The 17,175-nt window shown below is 43.5% G+C and overlaps 1 protein-coding gene across 3 annotated transcripts in view; it reads left to right on the top strand.

Annotated features, from left to right (window-relative positions):
- CLMN (calmin) overlaps positions 1-17,175 on the top strand; it is a 183,606-nt gene that overhangs the window by 121,340 nt on the left and 45,091 nt on the right. For 2 of the 3 annotated variants that reach the window (XM_077466712.1, XM_077466713.1), the window contains exon 2: positions 4,208-4,269. In XM_077466712.1, the coding sequence (XP_077322838.1) occupies positions 4,208-4,269 (62 nt within the window). Of the gene's footprint in view, positions 1-4,207; positions 4,270-9,175; positions 9,290-17,175 lie in introns of those variants that run through there. The other variant, XM_077466714.1, reaches the window with a different exon arrangement.

Genomic DNA, 17,175 nt, shown 5'->3' with positions numbered 1-17,175 from the left:
ATGTAAACAGAGCCAGTAATCTGCTATTTTTTCTCCTCAAGCTGGTAGTGTGAGGAGAAAAACAAAAGCCGATCATCGGCGGCTGTGAGAGGGACATCAGTCCCGATTGTGGAGAGCCACTGCAGAGGCTTCTGTGCCCACCTGTGCCATCTACCAGTGCCATCTATAAATGTCACCAATCAGTGCCTCATCACCAGTGCTGCCTATCAATACCACCTACCTGTGCCCATCAGTGTCACCTATCAGTGGCCATTAGTGCCACCCAGCAGTGTCGCTTTATCTGTGCCTATCAGTGTCAATTTATCTGTGCCTGTCAGTGTCGCCTTATCAGTGCCCATCAATGCAGCCCTTCAGTGCCCATCAGTGCCTATCAGTGGGGTCTTATCAGTGCCTATCAGTGTCGCTTTATCTGTACCTATCAGTGTCGCCTTATCAGTGCTTATCAGTGTCGCCTTATCAGTGCCTATCAGTGTCGCCTTATCAGTGCCTATCAGTGTCGCCTTATCAGTGCCTATCAGTGTCGCTTTATCTGTACCTATCAGTGTCGCCTTATCAGTGCCTATCAGTGTCGCCTTATCAGTGCCTATCAGTGTCGCCTTATCAGTGCCTATCAGTGTCGCTTTATCTGTACCTATCAGTGTCGCCTTATCTGTACCTATCAGTGTCGCCTTATCAGTGCTTATCAGTGTCGCCTTATCAGTGCTTATCAGTGTCGCCTTATCAGTGCCTATCAGTGTCGCTTTATCTGTACCTATCAGTGTCGCCTTATCTGTACCTATCAGTGTCGCCTTATCAGTGCTTATCAGTGTCGCCTTATCAGTGCTTATCAGTGTCGCCTTATCAGTGCCTATCAGTGTCGCCTTATCAGTGCCTATCAGTGTAGCTTTATCTGTACCTATCAGTGTCGCCTTATCAGTGCTTATCAGTGTCGCCTTATCAGTGCTTATCAGTGTCGCCTTATCAGTGCCTATCAGTGTCGCCTTATCAGTGCCTATCAGTGTTGCCTTATCAGTGCCTATCAGTGTCGCTTTATCTGTACCTATCAGTGTCGCCTTATCAGTGCTTATCAGTGTCGCCTTATCAGTGCTTATCAGTGTTGCCTTATCAGTGCCTATCAGTGTCGCCTTATCAGTGCCTATCAGTGTCGCTTTATCTATGCCTATCAGTGTCGCTTTATCCCTATGCCCTATCAGTGCAACCTCATCAGCAAATATCAATGAAGGAGAAAGATGACCCATTTGCAAAATGTTATAGCAAACTATGGGGGTTATTTACTAAAGGAAAATCCACTTTGCACTAAACGTGCACTTGAAAGTAAAGTCGCTGTAGATCCGAGGTGGGACATGCAAGGAAAATAAAAAAAAAACAGCATTTTAGCTGTCACATGATTGGATGATAAAATCAGCAGAGCTTCCCCTCATTTCAGATCTACCCTTTAGATTTAGTGTGGCTGCACGTCCAAGTGCACATTCAGTGCAAAGTGGATTTGCCTTTTCGTAAATAACCCCCTATGAAACTTTTTTTTAATGTTTTTTTTTTTAATTCTGTCTTTCTTTTTTGGTTTGTTTAGCAAAATATAAAAACCCAAATGGTGATTAAATACCACCAAAAGAAAGCTCCATTTGTGTAAACAAAATTAATAAAAATGTCATTTGGGTATAGTGTTCTATGACCGCGCAATTGTCAAAGTGGGATGGCGCTGAAAGTTAAAAATTGGTCGGGGGGGGGGGGGGGGGGTGTTAAGTGTTTGGTAAGCAAACCTGGTGAGCAAGTGGTTAATAACTTAAAGTACATGTTCGTTGCTGCAAATACACCCGAAATCCTGGAGCGTACCTGTAATTTTCATTGAATGGTATAAGGGAGATTTCAGTCTTTGAGGTATAATAAATATAATACATATAATTGTAGGATATATAGTACAGAGGATGTATGGGCCGTTGCCTGTATAGCGCGCGCGGGGGGGGGGGGGGGGGAATGACATCACAGCTTTACCGCTGACGTCCCGCCTTCCTGCAGCCGGTGATATAATGGGGTAATGAGAGGTTCTGCTGTATCACAATCCGACTTTTAACTGCAGTAATTATCTCCCCTGACAGCACCGGAGCTCCGGCCCGGTGACATGAAGAACATCACCTATTAGAGGAGAACTCCGCTGTATCTGTTCTATTCATTATCCCCTTCCAGGAGATTCCGGATCTCATTCCTGTATAATTAAGGCTGCGTCGGAGCGATTGTATTGTCACGGCTTCATTTAAAGCGGAGGTCCACCCTAAAGTGGAGCTTCCGCTCATCGGAAACCCTCCCCCCCCCTCCGGCGCCACAGTTGGCACCTTTCAGGGGGGGAGGGGGGTGCAGGTACCTGTACAGTACAGGTATCTGCACCCACTTCCGGGATAGCTCTCTGCGGAAAGGGGCGTATATTACGCCCCTTTCCGCAAGTGCCCGCCCCTTTTCCGCAAGTGCCCCGCTGCCTGCTGGGAAACACACGGATCCCAGAGGCAGCGGGGACCGTCCTTATTGCGCAGCGCGGCTCGCGCATGCGCAGTAGGGAACCGGGAAATGAAGCCGAAAGGCTCCACTTCCTGATTCCCATACCCAAGATGGCGGCGGCAGCACCCCGAGAGACGATTTACAGATCGGCTTCGGGTGCCGACATCGCGGGCGCGCTGGACGGGTAAGTGTCACTATTTTAAAAGTCAGCAGCTGTAGTATTTGTAGCTGCTGGCTTTAAAAAAAAAAAAAAAAAACGCGGCGGACTCCCGCTTTAAAAAAATGATCAAAGTTTGACTTATTTCATAAAGAATTATGAAATTCATTTTAATCGATACATCTAATCATCAGATGCAAACCCGCTTCATATAAAAGTATTACATTTCTTGATATTAAAGCAGGATTCAAACTTGTGCGTTACCACTAGACACGCGCAATTTGATTTTTTTCCGAATTTGTTTTTTTTTTAACAAACTTTGACATATTTGTTGATTTGGAAATATCCGAATTAAGGAAAACCTGCCTTTCGAATATTCGGAAATTTGAAAAGCCGAAAATCTGAAATAATAACTAACTAATATTAACTTAAAGTGGAGTTCCACCCCCAAAAATTAAAAAAAAATATTAATGTGCTTAAAGAAAAAAAAACATTTGGAGAATTTTTTTTTTTTTGCTCACCTTAAAATGCCTGTTGCTAGGGGGTCCCTTGTAATCTGCCTCCTTCGGTGCCTGGGCTTCTGACGTCACATCCCTCGGCACAGGAAGGAAGATCAGCTCCGCCCCCTTCCCTCTTGTCAATCATCTGGGACACGTGACAGGTCGCATATGATTGCGCGGCCAGTCACGACGCATGGCTCGCGCATGCGCAGTGGGTGCCTGGCTATGAAGCAACAGCTGGGTGACCACAGTTAAAATTTTGGCGCCGCCGAGTGGAGGGGGAGAAGAGCGGAGCTTCCCCCGCATCGCTGGACCCTGAGATAGGTAAGTGTCCGATTATTAAAAGTCAGCAGCTGCAGCATTTGTAGCTGCTGACTTTAAATTTTTATTTTTAAAAGTGGAACACCGCTTTCACTATTACTAACTATTAAATTATAGGTATTGGAATTTCCTTTCAAATTTGTCTGTTAGCGAACGTAACGAATTTATCCGAAGTTACGAATTATCCAAAATAATGAATGAGTAATCGAAACGAATTGAACAGAACAAATTAATCATAAATAATAATAAAAAATGTATAATATTATTCTTGTTATTTATTATAAATTTATTACGTTCCACTTGTTTAGATATGGCATTCGTTATTTTGGATAATTTGTAACTTTGGATTTTTATTTTATTTTTTTTCGTTTTTTTTGGGTCCGTCGTTATGATCGCAATTCGTAAATTCGAAAAATTTGAAAGTTCGTAATATCGAAAAACCCGAAAATAAGAAAGAAAATCAGAAAATTCGAAATAAAGGAAATTCTAGATAAAGGAAATGGGAATGGGAAACGGATGAATAACTACGTGATTTTTTTTTTTTTTTTTTTTTCATAAATACACCCCAAAAACGTTAGCAAAGACACTCATCCGTGGGTCGCCGTGGATTATTTTATTGAAAAATGCAAATTTAAAAATCTTGAAAGTGTTAAACCTCTATGAGATTGTAGTGATGGGATTTCCATAGACTTTTGTCTCTTGTGCTCATCGGCTCTTCTTTTTTTTTTTTTCATTCTAGCTGAACGGGAAAATGTACAGAAAAGAACGTTTACACGATGGATGAACCTTCATTTGGAAAAGGTGCGATGAGATATCACTTCTGTTGAAACATTTCTCCTGGCAAATATTACAAAAATGATACTTTAATCTTACTACATATTAATTTATTAATGAAAAAATATATTATTATATATATATTATTATTATAATATATATATTTTCCTGGCAAGGATTCTATGAGTACCATTGGAAGTCCTGGCAGGGATTCTATGAGTACCATTGGAAGTCCTGGCAGGGATTCTATGAGTACCATTAGAAGTCCTGGCAGGGATTCTACGATTACCATTGGAAGTCCTGGCAGGGATTCTACGATTACCATGAGAAGTCCTGGCAGGGATTCTACGATTACCATGAGAAGTCCTGGCAGGGATTCTACGATTACCATGAGAAGTCCTGGCAGGGATTCTACGAGTACCGTTGGAAGTCCTGGCAGGGATTCTATGAGTACCATTGGAAGTCCTGGCAGGGATTCTACGACTACCATTAGAAGTCCTGGCAGGGATTCTACGAGTACCATTGGAAGTCCTGGCAGGGATTCTACGACTACCATTAGAAGTCCTGGCAGGGATTCTATGAGTACCATTAGAAGTCCTGGCAGGGATTCTATGAGTACCATTAGAAGTCCTGGCAGGGATTCTATAAGTACCATTGGAAGTCCTGGCAGGGATTCTATGAGTACCATTAGAAGTCCTGGCAGGGATTCTACGATTACCATTGGAAGTCCTGGCAGGGATTCTATGAGTACCATTGGAAGTCCTGGCAGGGATTCTATGAGTACCATTGGAAGTCCTGGCAGGGATTCTACGATTACCATTAGAAGTCCTGGCAGGGATTCTACGAGTACCGTTGGAAGTCCTGGCAGGGATTCTATGAGTACCATTGGAAGTCCTGGCAGGGATTCTATGAGTACCATTAGAAGTCCTGGCAGGGATTCTATGAGTACCATTAGAAGTCCTGGCAGGGATTCTATGAGTACCATTGGAAGTCCTGGCAGGGATTCTATGAGTACCATTAGAAGTCCTGGCAGGGATTCTACGATTACCATTGGAAGTCCTGGCAGGGATTCTATGAGTACCATTGGAAGTCCTGGCAGGGATTCTATGAGTACCATTGGAAGTCCTGGCAGGGATTCTACGATTACCATTAGAAGTCCTGGCAGGGATTCTACGAGTACCGTTGGAAGTCCTGGCAGGGATTCTATGAGTACCATTGGAAGTCCTGGCAGGGATTCTATGAGTACCATTGGAAGTCCTGGCAGGGATTCTATGAGTACCATTAGAAGTCCTGGCAGGGATTCTACGATTACCATTGGAAGTCCTGGCAGGGATTCTACGAGTACCATTGGAAGTCCTGGCAGGGATTCTACGAGTACCATTAGAAGTCCTGGCAGGGATTCTATGAGTACCATTAGAAGTCCTGGCAGGGATTCTACGATTACCATTGGAAGTCCTGGCAGGAATTCTGAGAGTACTATTGGAAGTCTTTGCAGGGATTCTATGACTACCATTGGAAGTCCTGGTAGGGATTCCATGAGAGCCATTGAATATCCTGTAAGAGATTCTACGAGTGCTATTGAAAGTCCTGGCAGGGATTCTATGAGTACCATTGGAAGTTCCGGCAGGGATTCTACGAGTACCATTTACACTCCTGGCAGGGATTCTGAGAGCAACATAGGAAGTCCTGGCAGGTATTCTACAAGTACCATTCAGTCCTGACAGGGTTTCTTAGAGTACCTTTTGAAGTGGGTACCATTGAAAGTCCTGGCATGAATTCTATGAGTACAATTGAAAGTCCTGGCAGAGATTTTGAGAGTACCATTGGAAGTCCTGGCAGGGATTCTATGAGAGCCATTGGAAGTCCTGGCAGGGATTCTGAAAATACCTTTGGAAGTCCTGCCAGGGATTCTGTGAGTACCATTGGAAGTCCTGGCAGAGGTTCTACAAGTACCACTGGAAGTTCTGGCAAAGATTATGCAAGTACCATTGGATGTCCTGGAAGAGATTCTACAAGTACCATTGAAAGTGCTGGCAGGGATTCTGTGGGTACCATTCGAAGTCCTGCGAGAGATTGTATGAGTTCCATTCGAAGTCCTGGCAGGGATTATGAGAGTACTATTGGAAGTCTTTGCAGGGATTTCAAGTGTCAGCCAATTGATAGAGTAATGTCCCATAGATGGATCATGCATAACACAGGATTATTAATTGGGTCAGATATGTAATATAGTGACACCTTAGTGTGGACCTCGTGGGGGGGGGGGGGGGGGGGGCAGAGACATAAATAATTGCAGAGAAAATATTTTTATTTGTTATTACATGCTATATAAGAAGTTGGTGGTGGTCCCCTCAAAACTCAAACATCAATTTTGAATGTAGTTGACCTTTAACAGTGAAAGATGGTTGTTCCATCCCATGAAGATCTCTCAATTTAAGGGCCCGATTGTATCACCTACAGTGCCTTGAAAAAGTATTCATACCCCTTGAAATTTCCCACATTTTGTCATGCTACAGCCAAAAAGGTAAATGTATTTTATTGGGATTTTATGTGATAGACCAACACAAATTGGCACATAATTGTGAAGTGGAAGGAAAATGATAAATGTTTTTTAAAATCTTTTACAAATAAATATGTGAAATGTTTGGTGTGCATTTGTATTCAGCCCCCTTTTCTCTGATACCCCTAACTAAAATCTAGTGGAACCAATTGCCTTCAGAAGTCACCTAATTCGTACATAGAGTCCACCTGTGTGTAATTTAATCTCAGTATAAATACAGCTGTTCTGTGAAGCCCTCTGAGGTTTGTTAGAGAACCTTAGTGAGCAAACAGCTACATGAAGGCCAAGGAACACACCAGACAGGTCAGGGATGAAGTTGTGGAGAAGTATAAATCAGGGTTAGGTTATAAAAAAAAATATCCCAAGCTTTGAACATCTCACGGAGCTCTGTTTTCAATCCATCATCTGAAAATGGAAAGAGTATGGGCACAACTGCAAACCTACCAAGACATGACCGTCCACCTAAACTGACCGGGCCGGGCAAGGAGAGCATTCATCAGAGAAGAGCCAAGAGGTCCATGGTAACTCTGGAGGAGCTGCAGAGATCCACAGCTCAGGGGGGAGAATCTGTCCACAGGACAACTATTAGTCGTCTCTCCACAAATCTGCCCTTTATGGAAGAGTGACAAGAAGAAAGACATTGGAGAAAGAAAGTCATAAGAAGTCCTGTTTGTAGTTTGTGAGAAGTCATGTGGGGGAGGGGGCAGCAAACATGTGGAAGAAGGTGATCTGGTCAGATGAGACCAACATTGAATTTTTGGCCTAAAAGCAAAACGCTATGTGTGGGGAAAACTAACACTGCACACCCCCCAAACACACCATCCCCACCGTGAGACATGGCGGTGGCAGCATCATGTGGTGGGAATGCTTTTCTTTAGCAGGGACAGGGAAGTTGGTCAGAGTTGATGGGAAGATGGATGGAACCAAATATAGGGCAATCTTAGAAGAAAACCTGTTTTGCCGCGTACACGCAATCTGAATTTTGGTCGGAAAAAGCTCTGATGGTTTTCCCGACAGAATTCCGACGGGATTTCGCTCAAGCTGTCTTGCATACACACAGCCACACCAAATTTCGACCGACAAGAACGCAGTGACATACAACACGTAAGACGGGACTAGAAAAAAGAAGTTCAATAGCCGGTAGCCAATAGCTTCTGTCTCGTAGTTGAATCTGAGCATGCGTGATTTTTTTGCGTGTCGGAATTGCATGCACACGAATGCATTTTCGGATAGGAACTTTTTCTGACCGAAAAATTGAGAACATGCTCTCAGTCTTTTGCTGGCCAAAATTCGGCCAGCAAAAGTCTGATGGAGCGTACACACGATCGCTCTCATCGGTCTTTTGCTGGCCGAATTTGCGATCGTGTGTACGCAACATTAGAGTCTGCAAAAGACTTGAGACCGGGGCGGAGGTTCCCCTTCCAGCAGGACAACAACCCGAAATATCCAGCCAGAGCTACAATGGAATGGTTTACATCAAAGCATATTCATGTGTTAGAATGTCACAGTCCAGACCTAAATCCCATTGAGAATCTGTGGCAAGACTTGAAAATTGCTGTTCACAGACGCTCTCCATCCAATCTGACAGAGCTTGAGATATTTTGCAAAGAAGAAGAATGGGCAGAAATGTCCTCTCTAGATGTGCAAAGCTGGTAATTGCAGTGAAAGGGGGTTCTACAAAGTATTGACTCCGGGGGGCGCCATACAAATGTACCCCACACTTTTCAAATTATTATTTTTTTTTTTTTAATGTTGAAAACCATTTATCGTTCCACTTCACAATTATGTACCACTTTGTGTTGGTCTATCACAAAAAATCCCAATAAAATACATTTAGGTTTTTGGTTGTAACGTGACAAAATGTGGGAAATTTCAAGGGGTGTGAATACTTTTTCAAGGCACCGTAACAGATCCTCCCACCAATGGATACCCATCATTGGCAGCCCTCTACTGAAAGATTTTGGCTTTGGTAAAGGTTATTGGTGAAAGGACGATATCTAGATGAAGCTCATGTGAGATGCAGGGAAAGAGAGAGAAAAAGTTTTATTTTTGGACGGGAATATAGACTGCGCTCCCCCCTCCCCCGCTCAACCCTGCTAGCCTTCACCTGTCAAAGTGAAATCATTTGTTGGGACGTCGGCTCTCAGGAATAACAAGAGCCAAAAAATCCATCACCGAGCTTCCGTCTACAATTGTACAGGGACAGATTGTGAAATCCAATTAATGATTCACAGAGGCCGAAGGATGGGGAGCGCTGAAGGGGGGCACTAAAGCAAACTGGGGGCAAGCGCTAGAGATTTACTTGAGTCTATAGACTGGCTGAACTTATTTTAAAACGTGACGGGGTGAATAAAGAACACAGGGGGCTCTATTTATATAAAATAAATTTGTTCGGTGTGAATCGACCAGAATTCCCTCATTAGTTGTAGGGATTTCTCTCACAATGTGTAAAGCTGTTGTGCGGATGGGGCAGCATCGAATGTTCTTAAGGTATTTCCTCTGCTGGTTGAATGTTCTAAGACTATTGTTTTTGGCTATTTTTTGTTGGAATGTTCTTGGGTGTTGTTTTGGGCTATAATGTTTTCTGGTTGAATGTTCCTAAGCTATTGTTTTATGCCGCGTACACACGACCGGACTTTTTGACAGCAAAGGTCCGACGGAACGAGTCCGTCAGACAATTCGATCTTGTGTGGGGCCTCCATCTGACCTTTGCTTGCCAAAAATCCGGCGGACTTTACATTTTTCCACCGGAACTCCGCCGGACCGAGAAATCCGCTCGTGTGTGTGCGCTAGTTCCGACGGACAAAAACCGACGCGAGGGCAGCTATTGGCTACTGGCTATGAACTTCCTTATTCTAGTCCGGTCGTATGTCATCACGTTCGAATCCGTCGGACTTTGGTGTGATTGTGTGTGGCCAAGTCCGTTCATTCGGAAAGTCCGTCGGAACTCCGCCGAAACTCCGTCAGAAAGGCCGCCGGACCTAGTCCCTCGAAAAGTCAGGTCGTGTGTACGCCGCATTAGGTTGTTTCTGATGGAAAGTTGTTAAGTTTTTGTTTTATGTTATTTTATTTTCTGGTTGAATTTTCTTAGACCAATGTTTTTTAGCTATTTTTGATGTAATGTTCTTAGATTGTTTTAAGTCAGTTATATCTTCTGGTTGAATGTTCTTAGACTATTGTTTTATGTTATTTTTTATGGGACAGTGTTATGTTTTTGTTTTATGTTATTTTCTCTGCTGGTTGAATGTTCTTAGACTTTTGTTTTATGTTATTTTTTATGGGACACTGTTATGTTTTTGTTTTATGTTATTTTCTCTGCTGGTTGAATGTTCTTAGACTTTTGTTTTATGTTATTTTTTATGGGACACTGTTATGTTTTTGTTTTATGTTATTTTCTCTGCTGGTTAAATGTTCTTAGACTTTTGTTTTATGTTATTTTTTATGGGACACTGTTAGGTTTTTGTTTTATGTTATTTTCTCTGCTGGTTGAATGTTCTTAGACTTTTGTACTAGGCTATTTTCTATGTAATTCTTGGACTGGTGTTTAGCCTATTATGTCTTCTTGTTGAGTGTTCTTGAGCTATTGTTTTATGTTATTTTTGATGAAACATTGTTAGGCTTTTGTGTTTATGTTATTGCCTCTCCTGGTTGAATGATCTAAGGCAATTTTTTCGGCAATTTTTGCTGCAGTGTTCTTGGGCTTTGGTTTTATGGTCCAAAAAGTCTTCTGGTAAAATGTTCTTAGCTCTTGTACACACGGTCGGACACTCTAATGGAAAACGTCCAATCGGACCGTGTTGTCGGCTTCATCGGACTGTTTCCGTCGGAATATCCGACCGACAAAGTTTTAGAGCTGGGTTAATAAAATTTTCCGACAACATGATCCGATCGGACTTTGTCCGATCGTTTGTAGAGAATTCCGATTGGACAAAGTGCCACGCATGCTCAGATCAAATTAAGAGACCAAAGCTATTGGCTACTAGCCTGAACGTAGTCCCGTCGTAATGAAATAACGTCATCACGTTCTGAACGATCGGATTTTCAAACAACTTTGTCCGACCATGTGTATGCAACACCAGTTTCGGACAAAATCCGTCAGATTTGGTTGTTGGAATGTCCAACCCGTGTGTACAAGGGCTTAGACTATTGTAGGCTATTTTTGATGTAATATTCTTGGACTGTTATTTAATCTATTATGTATTTTGGTTGAATGTTCTTGAGTTATTATTTTATGTTATTTTTAAAGAAACATTGCTATTTTTTTTGTTTTCTGTTATTCCCTGCTGGTTGAATGTTCTTAGACTATTATTTTAGGCTATTTTCTATGTAATGTTCTTGGGAAGTTGTTTAGTCAGTTATATCTTCTGGTTGAATGTTCTTGAGCTATTGTTTTAGGTTGTTTTTGATGAAATGTTGTTAGGTTTTTGTTTTGTGTCATTTTCTCTTCTGGTTGAATCTTCTAAGGCTTTTGTTGCAGGCAATGTTCGATGTAATATTCTTGGGCTGTTGTTTAGTTAGTTATATCTTCTGGTTGAGTGTTCTTGAGATATTGTTTTATGTTATCTTTCATGAAAAATTGTAAGGTTTTTGTTTTATGTTATTTTCTCTTCTGGTTAAATGTTCTGTAGCTATTGTTTTAGGCTGTTTTAGATAGAATGCTCTTGGGCTGTTGTTTATCTTATGGTTGAATGTTCTGTAGCTATTGTTTTATGCTGTTATTTTTAATGGAACACTGTTTTTGTTTATAGTATTTTCTCTACTGATCGAATGTTCTTAGGCTATTGTTTTAGGCTGTTTTTTGATGGAGTATTCTTGGGCTGTTTTTGGTCCAATGTGTCTGTATTTTCTCTACTGATTGAATGTTCCTATGCTATTTGTTTATGCTGTTTTCCTGGAGTATTCTTGGGCTGTTTTTTGGTCCAATGTGTCTTATGGTTGAATGTTCTGTAGCTATTGTTTTAGGCTGTTTTAAATAGAATGTTCTTGGGCTGTTGTTTAATCTGTTATATCTTCTGCTTGAATGTTCTGTAGCTATTGTTTTATGTTATTTTTAATGAAATGCTGTTTTTGTTTATAGTATTTTCTCTACTGATTGAATGTTCTTAGTCTATGGTTTTAGGCTGTTTTTACTGGAGTATTCTTGGTCTGAATTTGGTCCAATGTGTCTTCTGGTTGAATGTTCTTAGACTTATGTTTTAGGCTGTTTTTAATGGAATGTTCTTGGGCTGTTATTTTTGGCTATTATGTCTTCTGGTTGAATGTTCATGAGGTATTGTTTAAGGTTATTTTTGAAGGAACGTTGTTAGGTTTTTGTTTTATGTTATTTTCTCTTCTGGTTAAATGTTCTTAGGCTGTTTTAAGCCATTTTCTCTTCCGGGTGACTGTTCTTGGCATATCCTTGTAGCCTATTTTGATCAAATGTTGTTAGTCTATTTTTTTTTAGACTACTTCCTTTTCTGGTTGAATGCTCGTGAACTATGGCACAGAGACTTAAAGGGGCATTCTTATAAAACAGAGAATCTGAAAGTCACCAAACTTCCTGGTGTGTGTTTTAAGTGACAGTGATTTTTTTTTTTTGTTTCAACACCCCCCCCCCCCCCCCCCCCCCACACACACACACACATTATTATTACACAAAAAGTTTGCAGCAGAGGGATGAGACAAACCATTTACCACTGACAGGGGTGCTTACAATGATCATCTTTTATTTATTCATGTAAAAGTTTTATCCCAAAAGGAACTAACTGTAAATGCTTACAAAGTGTGAGCTGGTGTTTAGCTTCAATTTGTTAGTGTATTTAAATCTGCTAGTACATCTAACACTCCTCTCCTCCCAGCCTGACAATTGGCGGCCGGTGTTTTTTTTTTGGGGGGGGGGGCGACAAACAACCTCCTCCTTTGGTGTCATCTCAGTCAGAACCCCCCCTGGGTTTCAGGATCCGTCAGGCAGCAGTGGGCTTCAGCAGCCACGGGCTTCGGCGGGTTGCAGGCTCCAGTGGCATTGGGCTTCTATCGATGGCAGGCGGGCGGGCTTCATCCAGAGTGAGGGCACTCTAATACAGGAGGTGTGTCACTGGCCAGATCACCAATTTAGAACAGAGGGGAAAAAAAACAAAAAAAGAAAAAATGAATGCAGCCGCCACATCTAATTGGTAAACTGCAATATATGACATTTTTGGTTTGGGGTTTATTTCTGTGTGGCACGTCTATAAAAAGAACAAACAGCGCAATGCACTACCTTCGCTGTATCTGCACCGCTTCCATCCAACTGCGCACATCGCTCTAACGCAGAATCGGCTCTAAGGCAGTTTTTTTATATTTTATATTGGACTTGCTGTACTTCATCCTGAAAGTATTTCAGCTTGCACTTGTTGCTGTGAAAGCTTCCGGCGGTGCTGGGGTGATGGAATAAATAAAAGGTCGACATTCCAGATGCGGCCTGCAGGCCTGGACTGTGTCAGTATCTGGAGAGCACCGGTCTCCCCTCTGGTCATTTTCTGGGCTTCCTAAATAACTGACATTTTGGCATTCTGGGGCCTGCAGTGCAGCTAGTCCAGACAGGGATTGATGGCAGTGAGCGGGGGGGGGGGGGGGGGGGGGGGGGTCACTGGGGGGCGCACAGGCCCTTCACTGTCTGCCCAGTGTATGTGAGCCTTAGGGATCATGTGCAACCTTACATCATGGGTGCACCACACCTTCCACGGAGACCCGTGCCAACACACACGAGCCACACCAGCTGACAAAGCACCTTTGTTCTGCCATGAGTGGCTTCCATCATCCACTTTACCTCGCTCACATTTTCCACCTGTTATAAATCTGCTGTGCATTGTTCTATTTTCTAATAGCCTGAAGTAGATATCGACACCAACTGGGTGACCTTTGACTTGCTAAAACATTGTGTATGATAAGTAATTGAGTTTTTTTTTTTTTTTTTTTTGTTTTTTCACGCCTTCCCATTTTTTCTTTCTTGTTGGCTTCTGCTGATCTCCTGCTGCCTCTTTGAAGCCACTTTCTATTATTATGCACTCCAAGGATGGTTGCATGGAATTTCTCAGGGTGGGTTTCATGATGGTGTCAACAGTGGGCTGTGACATGATGGAGTCAGCAACTGTGGATTGTGTCATGATGATATCAACAGTGGGCCGTCCCATGATGATGTCAACAGTGAGCCGTGCCATGAAGGTGTCAACTGTAGGCCGCGCAATGATGGTATCAACAGTCAAGTGTGCCATGATGGTGTCAACAGTAGGCCGTGCAATGATGGTGTCAACTGAAGAATGTGCCATGATGGTGTCAACAGTACGCCATGCTGTGATAGTGTCAATAGTGGACCATGCCATAATGCTAACAACAGTGGGTGGTGCCATGATGGCGTCCACAGTGGGCCATGCCACGATGGTGTGAAAAATAGACCATGCCATGATGGCGTCAACAGTGGATCGTGCCATGATGGTTTCACCAGTGGACCGTGCCATGATGGCATCAACAGTGGATCGTGCCTTGATGGTGTCAACAGTGGACTATGTGATGATGTCAACATTGGACCATGCCATGATGATGTCAACAATGGACCGTGCCATGATGGTGTCAATGGTGGACCCTACTGGTGTACAATGATGGCATCAACCATGACGGTGTCAACAGTGAGCCATGCCATGATGGTGTCAACAGTGGATCATGCCTTGATGGTGTCAACACAAAGGACCGTGGCTTGATGTTGTCAACAGAGGACCGTGCCATAATGGTGTCAACAGTGAACCGTGTCATGATGATGTCAACATTGGACCATGTTTTGATGATGTCATCTTCAACCAATACAAGTCTGCCCTCCAAAAATACTACTCTTTCCTCCACACTGCCAAGCAGACCTATTTTACAACTCTTATTAACACCTTCTTGTCCAGTCCCCATAAACTTTTCTCTACCTCCAACTCTCTACTCCGTCCTCCGCCGCCTCCACCCACTGACTCACTCACAGCCCAAGAGATTGCTAATCACTTCAAAAACAAGATTGATACAATCCGTGATGAAATCTCCACTCTACAGGTATCTCCCCCAGTTAAGACCCCATTACAACAGGTACTCTCAACGCTCCCCTTATTCAAAACTGCTACTACAGACGAAGTTGCTAAACTCCTTTCTAACACCCACCTAACCACCTGCCCCCTGGATCCTATTCCCTCTCAAACACTACGGTCGGCATCTGACTCTATCCTACACTCTCTAACCCACATCTTCAATCTCTCCCTCACCTCTGGCATTTTCCCCAATGCTCTAAAACATGCACTGGTCACCCCCATACTTAAAAAGCCATCCTTGGACCCTACCAATCCTAACAACCTACGCCCTATCTCCTTGCTCCCCTTTTCCTCTAAACTCCTTGAACGCCTGCTTTACAACCAACTGAGTGACCACCTCATTAAGAATAACCTTCTCGATCCCCTTCAATCTGGATTTTGCCCTCAACACTCAACAGAAACTGCTCTTTTAAAACCCACAAATGACCTACTAACTGCAAAAACCAACGCACACGATTCTGTACTCCGACTTCTGGACCTTTCAGCTGCCTTTGACACGGTTGACCACCCTCTCCTCCTCAAAAAACGTTTCTCCCTCGATCTCCGTGACTGTGATCTCCGTGACTGTGATCTCCGTGACCGCGCTCTTCAGTGGCTCTCATCCTACCTATCCCAACGCACCTTCAGTGTCACTTACAACTCTACTTCCTCCTCTCCTCTTCCCCTCTCTATTGGGGTCCCCCAAGGTTCTGTTCTTGGACCCCTTTTATTTTCAATCTACACCTCTTCTCTGGGTCAGCTGATAGCCTCTCACGACTTTCAATATCATTTCTATGCTGATGACACTCAAATCTATCTCTCCACCCCTCAACTCACCCCATCAGTCTCCTCACCCATCACCAACTTACTATCAGACATATCTCTATGGATGTCACACCGCTTCCTCAAACTCAACTTGTCCAAAACCGAACTTATAATATTTCCTCCCCAACGCGCCTCTTCCCCTGACTTCTCTGTCAAGAGCAATGGCACAACCATCCACCCATCCCCCCATGTCAGGGTCTAGGTGTTATCCTGGACTCTGAACTCTCCTTTCAGCCCCACATCCAATCACTTTCCAAAGCTTGCCGCCTCGACCTCCGAAACATCTCCAAACTACGTCCCTTTCTAACCAATGAAACCACAAAGCTCCTGATTCACTCCCTGGTTATCTCTCGCCTTGATTACTGCAACTCCCTCATTGGTTCACCTTTATATAGACTACCCCCCCCCCTTCAGTCCATCATGAATGCTGCTGCCAGACTCATCCACCTTACAACCTGCACAGTGTCTGCTACCCCTCTCTGCCAATCCCTCCATTGGCTGCCACTTGCTCAACAAATTAAATCAAAATACTAACACTTACTTACAAAGCCATCCACAACTCTGCCCCCAGCTACATCACTAGCCTAGTCTCAAAATACCAACCTAATCGCCCACTTCGTTCCTCCCAAGACCTCCTGCTCTCTAGCTCCCTCATCACCTCCTCCCATATCCGCCTCCAGGACTTCTCCAGAGCCTCGCCCATCCTCTGGAACTCACTACCCCAATCTGTCAGACTTTCTCCAAATTTATCCACTTTTAGGCAATCCCTGAAAACTTTCCTCTTCAGAGAAGCCTACCCTGCCTCCATCTAACAACTGCACTATTGTCTCCATTAGCTCATCCCCCACAGCTATTACCCTTTTGTATAACTTGACCCTCCCTCCTAGATTGTAAGCTCTAACGAGCAGGGCCCTCTGATTCACCTTGTCTTGAATTGTATTGTAATGTCTACCCCAATGTTGTAAAGTGCTGCGTAAACTGACGGCACTATATAAATCCTGAATAATAATAAAAATAATGTCTACAGTGGATCATGCTTTGATGATGCCAACAGTGGACCGTGTCATGATGGTGTCAACAGTGGACCATGCCATGATGGTGTCAACAGTAGGTTGTGCCATGATGATGTCTACAGTGGACCATGCCATGATGGTGTCAATAGTGGGCCGTGTCATGATGGTGTCAACAGTGGACCATGCCATGATGGTGTCAACAGTGGACCATGCCATGATGGTGTCAACAGTGGACCATGCCATGATAGTGTTAACAGTAGGCTGTGCCATGATGATGTCTACAGTGTACAGTGCCATGATGGTGTCAACAGTGGGTTGTGTCATGATGGTGTCAACAGTGGAGCATGCCATGATGGTGTCAACAGTGGGCCGTGTCATGATGGTGTCAACAGTGGAGCATGCCATGATGGTGTCAACAGTGGGCCGTGTCATGATGGTGTCAACAGTGGACCATGCCATGATGGTGTCAACAGTGGGCCGT

This window comes from Lithobates pipiens, unplaced genomic scaffold (assembly GCF_037356315.1).
Source record: "Lithobates pipiens isolate NorthernLeopardFrog02 unplaced genomic scaffold, aLitPip1_a1.2 Scaffold_37, whole genome shotgun sequence".
NCBI lineage: Eukaryota > Metazoa > Chordata > Amphibia > Anura > Ranidae > Lithobates > Lithobates pipiens.
This window is presented reverse-complemented; position numbering and strand designations above follow the sequence as displayed.